General features: G+C 41.9%; 1 protein-coding gene across 1 annotated transcript in view; it reads left to right on the forward strand.

The window, feature by feature from the left end:
• The window catches only part of AFF3 (ALF transcription elongation factor 3), a 327,940-nt gene that overhangs the window by 205,784 nt on the left and 107,292 nt on the right, over nucleotides 1–14,864 (forward strand). The window contains exon 7 of the mRNA XM_049834235.1: nucleotides 399–450. Coding sequence (XP_049690192.1) covers nucleotides 399–450 — 52 coding nt within the window. The remainder of the gene's footprint in view (nucleotides 1–398; nucleotides 451–14,864) is intronic.

Here is a 14,864-nt window from a genome sequence, read left to right on the forward strand (position 1 = left end):
TGTATGAAATAATTAGTGTTCCTGGAGCAGGGTTTTTGAGCATGTGCATGTTGGACGGGGCACACTCTCAATAGCGGAGCTGTAGGGCCCTAGAGAAATCCTTTCCATTGCTCCAGGGTCTGCTGTCCCTGATAAAGCTTGTGTCCTCTAAGCAGCCTCTCTTGTGGACTTTCCTTGCCTGACATTTCCAGAGTCCCTGTGGCAGTGACAAGAAAAGTCAAGTCAGGGTTGAATCCCCACTCGCAAATGCTCCAGCAGTTCGCCTGCAGCCCTGTGATCGGTCTGCAAGGGTGGAAAGAGTGGTCAGTGTTAGTAATGAATAAAGCGTTGACGTGTCTCATCTGAGCAGTTTCCATACTGACCCATTTCTGATGTCATTTTCTTCTCCTCTTTTAAAGGGAAAAGTGATGTAGAGCCAAAGAGTCCAGAGAAAAGCGCAACCCATACATCGTAAGTCATTTTTGCATTTAAGATCGGAGAAGGCAGCTGTGTTTTTATCAGATTTGTTGAGCAAAATAGAATTTGTTTGTTTTCATTAAGATAAAGCTCTTTCACTGATGCTTTTCTTAAAACAGCTTTTTAGATAATGACTAAACATTAATTATTCCTAGAACTTTTGCATGCTAGTAAGTCAGAGATCTTTGCAAGTGAAATGGTTGCATATCACACTGAACAGATACGAGAAGATTTTTGTGGGTGTGTGAGGCTGGCCTTTACAACCTGACTTCAACGTTACCTTAATGCTGCCGGAGTTTGTCACACTTGCTAAAAAACATCATGTCACATATGCCTTTGATGTACTGATGTAATTTTAAAAGACTGCAGTCTGCAGCTTTGACTCTGAATTACTTGAAATCCAATTACAGCTATCTCTGGTCTCTCACGATTTTGTTGATGTTTTTGAATTAACAAAAGAAGTCAAGAAATAGATAGGAACAGGCACTTGTAATATATCAGTGTTCACCTTCACTCTAGTGCCACAATAGAAGCTTTTACCATTTTTAACTCTAGTATACAAAGGACTGAATTGTTTTGCCAACATAAACCAGTCTATGAAACAGATGGGCTGCAAGTTAAAAAAAAATAGCATCAGTCTCCCAAACTGAGCTAGATAAGTGAATTCCTTTAATAACTACCAGGCAGGAGCATTATGAATTTCTGCAAAACCATTCACCTTTTTAATCCCATTTGAGGGAGGGAAGTTCTTGTAACAGTCAGTCATGTGAATTTTAGAGTGCATCTTGCCCATAATTTATGTTTTCTGAGTCCTGTTATTTAAATTCAGAGCATTATATCATGTAAATCTCGCAAGGTGTCACCATTTGTTACATGGCCAAAAGTAGTCACAGAAGGAGGTACAATAACAGTGATTTATTGTGGGATGTTTTGATTTCTGCTGCAACCACGCATTAAAAATCTTCTGGAAATGAATCTAGAAAAAGATTTGACATGGTGTAAGAAATGGCTTGTCCTGCAGATTGTGTTGTGGAATGTAATTACAGTATGTGAGCATATTTAGCCAAACTTATTAAATGAATTAAGCATTAGCAGCCTTATGCCTTCTGATAGTATGATTACTGGGAATGGTTAATAGAATGATTCCAATAATTATAATTTTAAAAAATAATATGGCAATAAAGACCGAAAGAAGAAGGGTTTTAATGCCATCTGGAGGTATTTTAGAGAAATGAACATATTTATTTTTTGCTGATATTTAGCAATATGTAAAACATAAGCCATCCTCCAAAGCGTTTTTTCTAGTTAGATGGTATTTTATTGGTGAGGAATGTTCTTTAATTTCCTTTCTTCTCCTTCATCGGATTAAAATCCTGTAAGATCTTTGAACCCACAATAGGGGTATCTCTTAGAACCCATAATCTGGGTTCAGAGATATGCCTCAATATGTTTATGGTTTTGGTTTGAGACTACATACTGTGTCATATAGAGTGCTGTATTAGATACAGCAGGCTTCAGAATCTGGTTAGATGTGACAAGTTCCTTGCCTAATAAGAGATCTTAGTACAAGCTTCTGAAACTGTGCTGTCTACTAGATATAGTATATTTATAATGCTTATCTTTAAAGTGTTACTATATGCTAAGGCTACCCCACAGCAGATATTGGTTCCCAGAGCAATTTTCAGCAGTAGAAACGACTGGTTACCACTGATAAATGAGTGTGTCCAAGAAGCAGAGGCCCCTATAGTTAGAGAAATTGTTTGTGTGAAAAAAGAGGCAGCAGAGAAAGGAGGAGATGAGAGGAAGGGAACCAGCAAGTGCTGTGCCAAAAGAGGAGGAAGAAAATGAGAGGGATACAGCTAAGAAGGAGGAAAAGGAACTGCAAACACCAAACTTGCAGAAAGACATGCAAAACTGAGAGCAGTGGAAGAGAAAACCAGAGGTCAAACACTGGAAATGAGAAAGAAAGGAGAGCAATATGAGCAAAAGCTATTAGTAAACTAAAATATGTTACTGAATAGAGGGCTGGATACTTGAGTGTTACAGTGAAGTCAATTAACTCATGCTGATGTCTAGGTGCACACTGACATCCCAGTTCTCTTTCTGCTACCTTCTGCTGGCATTCCCTGGGTTTCTTCTCTTTTCCACCCTCTTCTAGGACAGAATTTATCCCTGGTTCTCAGGCAATTGTGAATACAGACTTCCTCTGTTCTTTTGGTGGTGTAGCAGCTTGCCCCTGTGCACAAGATGCACAACCAGCAGGACCTACAGCACACGGGGGACATGGATGCACGAGCGCACGTGCCTGGGTCCATCTGCAGTAATGGACGTACTCTTCCCCCGCATACGTGGAGAAGACCGTGCCGTTGCACAGCTGGACGAGAGGCCCAGCAGTGCCCAGGTCTGCAGCTGGGAGCCGGTGGGGGTGTGCAAGGGGAGAGGTGTGCGAGGGGGACATGAACACTGCCCGGGGGGGTGAAAAAAGCCTGGACCCTCTTGCGAGGCGTCACTCCGCCGAGAATGTCGACGGAATCCGGTTGGCGTCTCCTGGCAGGGGTGCTAAAAAGGAGCGCCATCGTTGTAGGAGAGGTGGCACGTTCGGGCTTGACCAGGAGAAACTGTGGATTCATTTCACTGTGAATCAGTGTTTCCTTGTGAAAATGGAACAAACAGCAACAAAAAAAAACCAACCACAAAGCAAGTCATGTTAGCCTAGACAAAAATAACAGAAGAGACAGGGAGGAGCAAATTAATGTTTCTTTCTTGCAAATGTCTTTTTTATTTTCCTCAGGCATGTTACAAGCCACACACTCAAGCCAAGCTTATATGACTCAATGGCAGTTAATTCATCCCTGGTGCAGATTTACTACCTCTATCCAAACATTATTTATGCAGCTTCAAAGGACAGGTTGATTACCCTCCTGAATCAGGCAGTGAGGCGCTTGTGAACCAAGCATTTACATGAAGTCTCCCCTCAAGACATTCCTCCTGCATTGTCCACTGGGCTCCAGGTCCTCAAAAACAGATATAACCCTGTGACCTGGAGCCCCAGGGCCAAAGGTGCTACCTGTAACCTTCGCGAATATAGAAACCTAGAGTGCAGGACTTGTGGCGGTCTGTTCGGAGGGGTTTGGGTACGGTAAATGCATCATTCTGAATAGCATTATGCATAGGGTTTTTTCCCTGTATGCATTAACTCCCTAGATAGACTCGGTATGACATAGCTGTCCACTGATAATAATATTAAACATTAAGAAACTGGTATGCATTAGATGTTCCACATTAATTGATGCAGCATCCTAATGAGGCAGATAAATAAGGGCAGTTATTACAATGCTAGAGATAACTGAGATGGATGTAGGAGAATGAGAATGATGCAAAAGTGGGGAGGAAGTCTGCGCAGAGCTGTATTCTTTTGCACAGTATTCTTATGGCCTTCGCCGCCTCGGCATGCACAATAATCGCCTGAGCTGGCACTGAAGAATTGCAATAAAAGGTGCAAACAATACAAAGGTGTTAAGCTGTCTGGAGTCTTCCCCAGTTGATTCATGTTCCTTGTAATTGAATGCTTTTAAAGCCATGAGAATTCTGGATTTGAAGGGGGTTTTTGTTGTTGTACTCTTAATATATATAGCTCTCTATGGGTCATCTGGTTACAGCTTTGCTGAGCATTTCTAAACTTTTAGGGCTGTTCAGAAATACCCAGCAATGTTTTGTTCTTTTGGTTTTGTGATAAAAGGTTAAATTTTCAATTGTCAGAAAACTTTCACAGATTTTGTTAAAAACACCTAAATTTTATTAAAATCCTTTCTCCCCCTGGTTTTACCAGTTATAGTCTGAAGGGCTGCATTAAGGAGTGGGAAAGGGATGAAGAAAGAGTGCTCTTTTGTTCTTTAATATTTTCAGATACAGGATTTTAGTTTTTCTTTGGTAAAAACTGGATCCTTCCAGTAAACCTTGGAATGTTGTAAATAAAACTTTTAATTCTATAAAACTTCTGTGCAAGGAAAAGTGTTTCCAACCAGTGAATGTGTTTCAAAGAACCTTGCGGTGCCATAGAAACTCCTTCCCAAGCTGGGGGTCTGCTATCTTCCATCCTCCCGCGTGCAAAATATGACAATAATTCAAAAATGGCACAAATACACAAAGCGCTCAGCAAGACTCCTGCTCTTGGGATGACTTTCGATGTACTGTCTGTTGTGATGTTCTTCAGTACCTTTGTGTTTGTAAATGATTTCCAGTTCAGACTACCCAAGGTTAATCATGCCTGACTGTGATTCACTGCTATGCATTTACCTCGACATTTCTACTGCACTTACTTAATGATATCAGGGCTAGCAACTAGATACCTCCGTGCTGTCTCTTTATTATCCCTCCCACAATTGTTTTCATGCTGAGCTGCTCCAGATTTTTCCCTCCCTTTTTACAAGAAAATTAACCAAGATTGAGGGAGGCTTTTATAATTTATGGCAGTTATGCAAGTTTTGTCCTTTGCTAATACTCTCTGAGAATCACAGCGATCTCGGTGTGTGTGTTTGCTTGTTTGCTTTTGCCAGGCAGAAATAGATGTTGGCTCTGTTCCTTCCCTGCACTGGTCCCCAGCATCACTTGGAGAACAGTTTGCTCAGGGGGATCTTCATTAACACTACTAAATTCAGCAGCTTCCAAGCTGCCCATTTGCAGACATTAGTGCTACAGTCTCTCGCCCATCCAGCAGCTGCTCATTGTTCTCATCACCCTGATTCTCCTTGAGGAAGAAAATAGGCAACGGGTACTCGGAGCAACGTCATTGTTGTTCTTGCTTGATGTGACCTACGTCTGTACTGGCACAAGTGTCATCCGTTGGTTTCTTGCCTTTTCTTCCTCTCTGCTGTCTTGCCCCTTGTATCTTCAGAGTAACTCACAGATAGTTATTCAACAGCAAAAAAACTCCTGCTGGTTTCGCCTTCCGCAGATAGGAGGACTGAGGTAGAGGGGTCGGTTACAAGGTGCCTCCACAGAACAGAGACAACCAGTCTGAAATACAGGAGCTTGAGCACCAGCTTGTGCGAGTGCTGCCAACGCACCGTCCAGGTCTTACCCCCCGGGGATCTTGGCCTCTCACATCTGGCTGACGCGTGGTCTTGACCTTAAGTCTCTCAGGCAACAGCTGCAACCTGATTAAGCACTGGAGTTTGAAGAGGAGCCTTACACCCACCCTGCTTCACCGAAAGGCCTGGTGCAAGCTATTTAAAGTTAGCCTTGGCTTTCCCCCACCTAAAATAATAATTAGACCGCCATGAAGACTATCTCATTGATATTTGTACAAAGTGTTGAAAAATGTAATGTTTTCTAAAAATGGCTAAGGATTACTCACCCAGAACACTAAAGGAAATGAGCAGTGTTTAAGTTTTTAAAGACAGACTTGGGTAGTAAGTGGTAAATGTCCTGAGGAGTGCCAGGTGTAGGGAGAAGGGGAGAGCGGGAGCTGCCGCCTCTCCCAGGCGCCCGCGGACCTGGTGAGCATGGGCAGCCCCTGTCCCATCACCAGTCCCCCATCCTCCCCCCAGAATTTCAATCTTGGGACAGAGGTCATCCAATTTAAATTAGAAGGATTTGGCTTTTGTCTTGTTGAACTGGAGGGAGGGATGGCAAACAGGGAAGGGGCAAAGCATGCAAGCTGCAGAGGAAAAAAAAAACCTCCAGCGGTACATCTTCGATACCCTTCTGTTTGTTTGCCAAAGGGACCATGATGGGTCAAGTCAATTGAACCAGAAAACAGCTAACAGATGGGTCTGGAGGACAATGGAAAGGGTGAAATCCATGCAACTGTGGAAGTCAGTTCCAAGAAAGGGGTTGCCCAAACTTTTATGGGGTATAATCCACTTTTAGCTTTCAGATTAAGATACCAGGGCAACTTCCCAAACAGTCTTCCACAGCTCAAGTTGTGAGCATTTTAGACAGCAAGGACATCTGCAGCAGACACATTGACCAATGATTTGGTGCCACCTCTTTTAGTAACGCCACAAGCTCTGTTGAGGGCCATCATGAGCATATCAACATGCTCATGAGCCACAGACGACCCTCCTCTGCCAAGAAACACAACTTCCAAGGAATGGTAGATGTTATGAAATTAAGTCCATTATGTTAATTTTTGAGATGTATTGTTCCTGAAAACACCAGTGCTTCGATGGGTTTTAATGTACATCTGTGATGTTTCTGAGAGAAGTCTTGCACTCCATGCTTAAAAAAAAAAAAAAAAAAAAAAAAAAAGGAAGAAAAAAACCCTTTACTATGATGAATGAAGGCAGTGTTTTTCAGAGTGGTGGAGGTCTTGAAAACTGTGGAAGTGAAAGTCTGGTGTTTATCCATGAACCAAGTTGCTGGCAGAAGAAGAAGGCTGGCTTCATTGCACTGTTCCACCTGTTTACTTGAGCCTCGCCTTGCAGAGCTAACCCCTAACACTACCGGACTGTCACTTTGCTCAGCCAGTCCAGCAAGAACAGCTAAAATCTTAAAACGCACTCCTCAGCTCTCAAATTCTCATGAAAAGTTTTCTTCTACTTTCTCCCCTGAAGAATTACCCTCAGTACATGTACAGACCATTTCTCTGTGTATTAAATATATAGACCATTAAAAAATACAATTCCACCATAACTTCCCGCTCCAAGAAACAAAGTGATTTCACCTGTGGGATGATTCAGAGCCACTGCGGTATTGTCACAATGCTGATGTGAACCTTGCCTGCCAATTCCTAACCTTTTCTGAGCACAGAATTTTTGGATTTATGGTGTACAATGCTGCTGATAGTTCACAAAAAAAATACTGTAAGTTGATACCAACAAATCTATTTTCTTCAAATGCTATACAGACATTTTCTTGGAAGCCATTTGCTCACATGGGTCTTGACTGAATCTGTCTTTGAGGTTTAGCAAAGTTAAGGAGGAAGAACAAATTGGGATTGTTGGTGATTTTTTTGCGATGTAATAATTATAGACACATAGCAGCCAAAGATGATACAAGTAAAAAATCTTTCAATAACATATAAAGTCACATAAAAAGATCTTAAAAACATGATGTCCATGAAGGCAGATGAGATGGGGCTTATTTGTTTGGTTTAGAAAGAAAACACCTGGAAGCCCAATCTGACCTTAATTGCAGCTGTGGTTTTCCTGGGACAAAATTTAGCTTCTGTTGAGTTCGAGTCAGACAAAAAAAGCTTTATCTGAGATGTCAACAGGAACAGGGATAGATGAATGCTAAATAAAATCACTACTGAGGTCTGAGGAAGTTTTGTGATTGACTTACATGGGGTGAGATAGGGCCTTCACCGTCCTATTTTTAAATGCTAGCCCTCTCTTTCACCAGATATAGCCAATAGCTTGAGATAACTGCCCTTATCGCTGCAGGGCTCAGCACAGAGTTTTATTTATAAAGTCCCCTTGATCCAAGCCCTCTTGTTTAGCACCTTCACCTTTACTATCTACCTGTACTCTGCACACCAGAGAGAAAAATGATTAGCCATGGGAAGCTACCCTCGTTTTGATGCCACCCTTGGCTCAAAGCTGCAGGGGAAAGTGGTTTAATGCAAAAGAAACCCTCACTTCAAAACAGCAGCTTTCGTCCCTTTGGAAAACTTAATATAATACTAGGCATTATTTCTAATTTTACACCAAGTCAAAAATGCTTCTGTAATGCTGGTGTTCATTTAACGTCACTTAGAATAAAGCTGACCAATTTAACTGGCTAAAATACTGTCGTGCTTGAGGAAATGTTTTCCTGTATTGCACCAAAAGCATGTTATTTTTCTCTTAGGCACTGTTTTCCTTGGACTTTGTCATTTGTAAGGGACTAATTGGGAATTTTGAATGTATTATATATTAGCTCTGAAAACAGTGGTTAAAGAGGGGTTGCCAGGAAAATCAGGAGATGCAAATACCTGGGAACAAGTCTATTTCATTGCAAATGCTGCCAGGAAGGCAGGCACCATCGACCCCGCTCCGCATTTTTTCTCTGAAGAAAATGATAAATGGAAGCTCAGCGTCTCGCACGTTGGAGTCGCGATGTGCGTGGTGGTGTTTTTGCTGGGCTAAAATTCCTGGTTGCCAGGGTAACATGTTTTGGAAATCCTCTACCCTGGGCAAAAGCCGCTGCAACTTGAAACCCGCCAGGGCTGATGCTCAGCAGGGGCACGACCACTGCTGGGTACGGGGAGCTGCTGGTTTGCCAAGGGATTCTAGGCAAGGAAACAAAATAAAATAGGTCCAAAAGAAGGGAAAGGCCATCGGGAGCGTTCGATACTTCCAGGCTCTCATAACCTGATTTTTTTTCCCACACCATCACCATGTCCCGTCAGCCAAAGGGCAGGGGGGTAACCTCGTCCCCGGGCTGAATCGCTGGGTGATGGAAAGATGAGAGGGGTGTGTGTGCCTGGAGGGTGGGAAGAAGAGGAGGGCAAGAAGGGGGAGAAAGAGAGATACAGGGTTCTGGCCGCCTGCCAAGAGAAATAACTAACATTTTGCAAAAGAGAAATCCTAAGACTGAGGTCATAGTATGGAAAAAGTCTGTTTCACAGACTCTTGAGCCTGAATACAGGCCAAGTTTTTTTATGTTGGTTTTTTTTTTTTTTTTTTTTTTTTAATGCAGGCATCCTATTAACATTTGAACACTAAAGCTCGTCCAGGAATGGAAAGATTTTGGAATTTGAAGTGCCTTAGTTTTCTACTTTGTTGGTACACAGATATATTTTTTTAATTACAAGAAAGTGAGGTTTTCAATGACAAGCTCCCTCATTTGGCTTTTAACTTATTTTACAACTATGAAGACCAAACTAAGGGGATCTAAAGAAATGCCTGTTTCTCCCACAGAGTGACCAACTCAAAAAAAGAGAGACTTTTCAAGCTTGGTGGACAACTTTTTATTTGCTGTGCAAAATACAAAAAGATATTGAAACCTGAAATGATGATGAATTTTCCTGTGTGGAAAAGTCCTCCTGTTCAGCCATGAATAGCTATGATTTTTTTAAACCTTTATAGTAGCAAGCTGACAGTTTCGTGACAAATTACTTTTCATACCTAACTAAACAAATTATTGAAATTCTTCTGCCTTAATCTCTGGATTTGGATTAAATGTCAGTGTGGATATTTTTTAACTGGGGGAAAAAAGTAACCCTTTGGATTTGTTAGGATGTTATTACAAGCAAGTTTTCTGGTCTTTGATTTGCTAAGCTACAACTGGAGTCTGCCTTCCTCAGGGTAAGAATATTTCCACATTATCATTTCACCTGTGGTATTTTAAGAGGGAGAATATTATATCTCGGTGTGTATCTCGGCTTTGTGCATTCTGTTCTTTGTTTAGCATGCAGACAAGCTTCATCTCCCAAAAGAGATGTGGAATATATTTATTGGCAATTTAGAATTGATGATAGATTTGACAAGCAAGCACGGTGACACACCGAAGCTATCAAAGCTGAAGATGAATCAGGACAAAGGTTTGGATGAGGTATATTGTTCCTGAGATTCAAAAGGGTTATACTTACAGATCATTCCAAAATCAAGGTAACTGTACCACTGACTTACAAAGATAAAAGCTAAGTTTTTTCCAAGAAAAAAAAAACATGGTTTGATTGGCCCACAGACCTTTTATGGCGAAATAGTGCAATTACAGCTGGCATTTCTGCATGCTGATTTTTATTACTTTTGTAAGATATTTTGTCAGGATTCATTTGTGCTGATTCCCCCTTTCATGGCATAAACTGTAAGCAATTGTAGGTAGAGAGAAGGAATCTCTTGACATATTTCTTCAGAGATACACTCCAGGAGGTGTGATAGATCAGGTATACTAAATTAAAACAGAACTGATCTGTTACCTGATAAGCATGTGGACTTACTATATATTCAATTGTATTAGAATTTAGTGCAATCGTGGGTGAAAAGCCTGTACGTTCACCATCAGCTTTCCTACTATCAAAGCAAAGCAGGCAAATCAGCACAAATAATCTCTTAAAAGTATTTAATAGCATGATACAGACAAAGGATGAGCAAATTACCCTTTTGTACCTTGTTTGATGACCAATCTTTGTGCCATTTATAATGGCTGGAGTTTGGGGGGGTTGGAGGGGGCCTTCTGTCCTGAAGTCCCCTAGGGAGCTGAGGCAGGCAACCCTGCCTTGACGTAGTTCGGATGGAGGCCCAGTACAGCAAAGAGCAAGGAAAAGGTCTGGTTGGAAGCCCCAGAATATCACGGAACCTAACCTCAAAAATAATTTTCATCACTCTGGTCTGTACTGTTTTTAACTTTTGGACTTAAGAAAAAAATCACGTAGCTGCTCATGTAAGATCCACGTTTTCCCCATAACTTACACAATAAATGTAATATGAGACACAAACTTTAATACTTGCAATCACTGTAAGCAACAGCAGTTTCTGTAGACTTCTGCGGAAGAAAGGATGAAGCCTTTTGCCACAAACTGTTAAAAAACCCTGGGCTCTTCCTCTGTCACAGAGTAGGATTTTGATCTCGCAAATAATTATAGACAGGCATGGTGCTTTCCAGCAGGACTTCTTTCAGCATTATTTTTTGAAAGACCAAGAGTTCCTGTGGGTATCTAGACTCGTGTTTATGCTGTGCTGCCCATCTCCAGTTAAAAAACATTTCCCTGTGTGCTGCATGCTTTACTGTGAGCAGTGTCAGTAAAGCAGGGTGACTTGTATGTGTTGAAAAAGTGACCTGCTACAGAGTGACTGCACACGGAAAGACCAAGGGGAAAAAAAAGAGGAACCTGTGTTTGTCAGGGCAGAGGTCTGCTTCTTTTCCCCATCCCTCACGGCTGCCACTAGCACACTGACCATCGTGTCCCGTGGCACAGTAATCCCAGAGCAGCTCCAGTGAGCGAGCGGTCCAGCACCGAGGCTGGGAGAGAGATGGTCACTTGGGAGAGGCATCCTTCCCTCCTCTGAAGAACTTTACTTTTTCAGGCTTTCTATTCAAGAGGAAGAAGCCTCTCCCTGAGCCTTTCCTGTAGGTTTCCTTGCTTTCTAAAAGTGGTTGGCTGATACCGCTCTTCAGCAAGCATGCTAACATAAGGAGCCCTGCAGCACCTACACCAGCCTCCTGTGATTGATGCTGAGTAGCCAGGAGCCAGGAATCAAATTTCCACCTCTGCAGCCTGGGAGACAGTGGAATAAAGAGAGAAAGGGGAAGATTAGAGGTATAGTAACAGAAGACTTGTCAGCCAGATGGGATTTTAGGAGTTTCGTTATTACATGTAACACATAAGGCTAACCAAATACAAAGAGATATATAATACATAATGAGAGGTGGGCACAAAGCTGGATGGTGAAGGTTAGATTGGTAGAAGGACCTAAAATATCGATATTATTCCCAACTTGTGTATATTTTCTTAAGATCACAGTAGGTGGATGTACTTAATAACCGTGATCTTCAGGCATTATGGAAAGATTATAAAAAGCAACAGGCCTCCTTTTAAAATTATTTTTATTTATTTTTATCTAGCAGAAGTGGCCAAGTACAGCTTTAGCATGATCCCATTTGGCTCTATGACATTGCAGAGCTATGAATTCACTGTGAGAAGAACAACTCTTTCTGTGCCTTGAAGAACATAAAAGCCTTGGTGTCTAGCTGGAAAGCAAATACCTCCTGCTCAAGCAGCTTATGTTTTCCTACTTGAGAAAAATTAAAATCTCATCTTATTTCTTTGCATGCACTTGTCATCCCCCCAGAGTTTTATCCAAATAAATCTCTGGTTCTTTTCAAAGAACATCTTCCATATGAGTTGCATTAGCTTTAAAGACTCACCAAGAACAGAACAGTCCAGGCTGACACTCTTGCTTTCCAACAGAGAAGCAACTGCATGAATCTTATCCAGCAATTCTGCAGCTCAGTTAATTAAGTATTGGATGTCCTAAGATGCTGCTGCCTCCCAAAGCCAAGGAGAGGGAGCCGTCAGGCCCCGTTCCCATCTTTGGCCACCAGACCCAGTGACGTTCAGAGACTTTCCACCCATCACACCGTGTTACACAACTCTTACCCTCTCCCCAGCCCACAGAGTCGATGAAATTAAATAGCACGAAAAATTAACCCCGTCGTTGTTGGAATCCAGCTGGGTAATATGTGGCCTCATTTGCTGCTACAGGAGAATACGCGTTTGCTGCTTTAGTAGTGGGGGTCTGTGGATGGGGCAGAGGGGACCCAGGTAGCACAAACCCTGGGGAGCCCCTCTGCAGCCCCACATCCCTGCCCGCTCTCCGGGTATCCTCGGGCACCTCAGACCCTGTGCACAGGATAGTTTCTGATTTCTCTTTCCCTGTCTTGTTACCTGCTGTCCATCCCATGCCATCCACACCTTCTGCTTTTCCTTCCTTCCTTTTTCTTTCTTGCTGCACCCTTTCTGCTGCTTTCCTACTGTCCCATCCCTGGTTTTGTCAGGTTCATCACCTGCAGCCTCATTTCTCCTTGCTTTTCACCTCTGCTGGCCATCCTCTTCTCCACTTTTGCCCCACAAAACATGTCACCATGTCTCCTGAAAAACAAAAAAGAACAAAAAAGAGATATATGTAACAAGGCATACACAAATATACCCACAGTGGCTCAGGTTCCTGTTTTGGTGCATATGCCTCATCACCTGCTGCTTTCTCCTTTGTCCCTTGATTCCTCCATCATGTCACTTTTGCTTCATGGTCAATCACTGGGCTGAAGACTAACTTTTAATTCCTTTGTCAGGTGCCCAGGTATTGCCCCAATCTTCCTTTGGGGCACATAGTTTTCCATTACTTCTCTTTTAAGAATCACCAAAGAAACAGAGAGAGATGTTAATATGGAGAAAAGTTTTACTTAGCTACAAAATGCTTTCCTTTTATAACTTTCAGCATGATTGGCAGATAGGTTTATTTAATCAAATTGCCTTTTCTGTCAGTGTATTATTTAATGAGGGAGTTCTTCTTTTGATTGCATAGGAAATGTGGAAACATCTGAGAATTTCTGATGTGCTATTTACTCATCCATTATGTTGGGAATCAGTTTAATTTCAATGTCAGCAGTGGAATTAATAATCATAACAGTTATCTGTCACAGAATGATCTATTTGGGGATTTTCTTAGCAAACCAGGATATATCCCCCACCCTTTCATGAGAAAAGGAAGTTTTAAAAAATAAGTCAAATTTGAATGTGTTTTTGCTTTGATTATCCCTTCCAGGCTGATGGTAAAGGCACATGTTTTCATGCTTTAGTTCAGCTTTGAGTCACTGATATGAAATCCTTCACTAGCGTAAATTATCCCTACTTTTTTCCCACTTATTTCACTCTGAGTTTCTCAAACACTTCCATCAAGGATGGCTCGCCCATTAAAGTGCACTCTCCCTTCCTGAAAAAAAAAAAAAAAAAAAAAAGACAGTCCTAGCTTTCCAGAGATAATGCAAAATCCCCTTTTGGCAATCGTTAATTTGGGCTGGCTTTGTTATATTTTTGGTCTCGCACTTCACTGTCTCACGAACAGGCTTCCCGTGTGAGAGCAGGGGAGTGCCTGAGCGGACAGACGGACGTACGGACATGAGGGAGGTGGATGGGGTCCAAATCTGGTTCTGCTCCCTTTAGGTTTCCTTCGGTTCTCTAGTTATGTGCAGCCCCACATAAGTAAATAACTGATAAATGAATAAAACCTTTCAGCTGCTACATTTGATAAGTACCAAGACTTTTTATATGACTCCAAAGTAAGGGCAGTAACTGTTAAATGAATTGCTTTTTAAATAAAACACATAAGAGAAATTTTTAAATCCTTCATTGTTCCTTAAAATGTTTTAGTGCCTCATTAATTCTTGATTAGCCTGGTTGTTAAGAGGCCATTATTATGTGGTAATAAGGTGTAGGAAATTACCTCTAGGACTATAGTCTTGTCACACAGATCTGCTACAGTTAGCACCTCATCAGGTGCTGAGACCAAGTGCCAGTGGCGTAAATTAGGGGTTCGCTGCCTGGTGGTGGTCCTGTGTGATGGGGTGTTTGCTGAGATGATGTGAGTCCTCTGGTGTAGAAAAGTGGAGAAGACCTGACAAAATATAACCCTCTCAGCAGCCTCCTGTCCTTCAAGGGCTCCCCGGTCTTGCCTTTGGCAGAGCATGGAAACTGCTATAAAACAGTGGAATAAATTTACTCTGCAATTACACTCATTTAAGTAATTTCAAATATGCCTGAAGCTCACGCAGATGAAAGTCCACTCTTTGCTGTATGATTTGTTAGGCAGAAAGTGTCGTAGGAGATTTGGTGCTGGTCCAGCAGAATATCCCCAAACTAACGACCTCCTCTAGTCATTAGTATTTCTTTTGAACACACAACCCCCCTCAAAGCCTGCTACAAACATTGGTAAAGCTAATCATTATTACCCTTTTACAAATAGGAAAATGAGCCTTAGGGG

Source organism: Accipiter gentilis, chromosome 31 (assembly GCF_929443795.1).
Source record: "Accipiter gentilis chromosome 31, bAccGen1.1, whole genome shotgun sequence".
NCBI lineage: Eukaryota > Metazoa > Chordata > Aves > Accipitriformes > Accipitridae > Astur > Astur gentilis.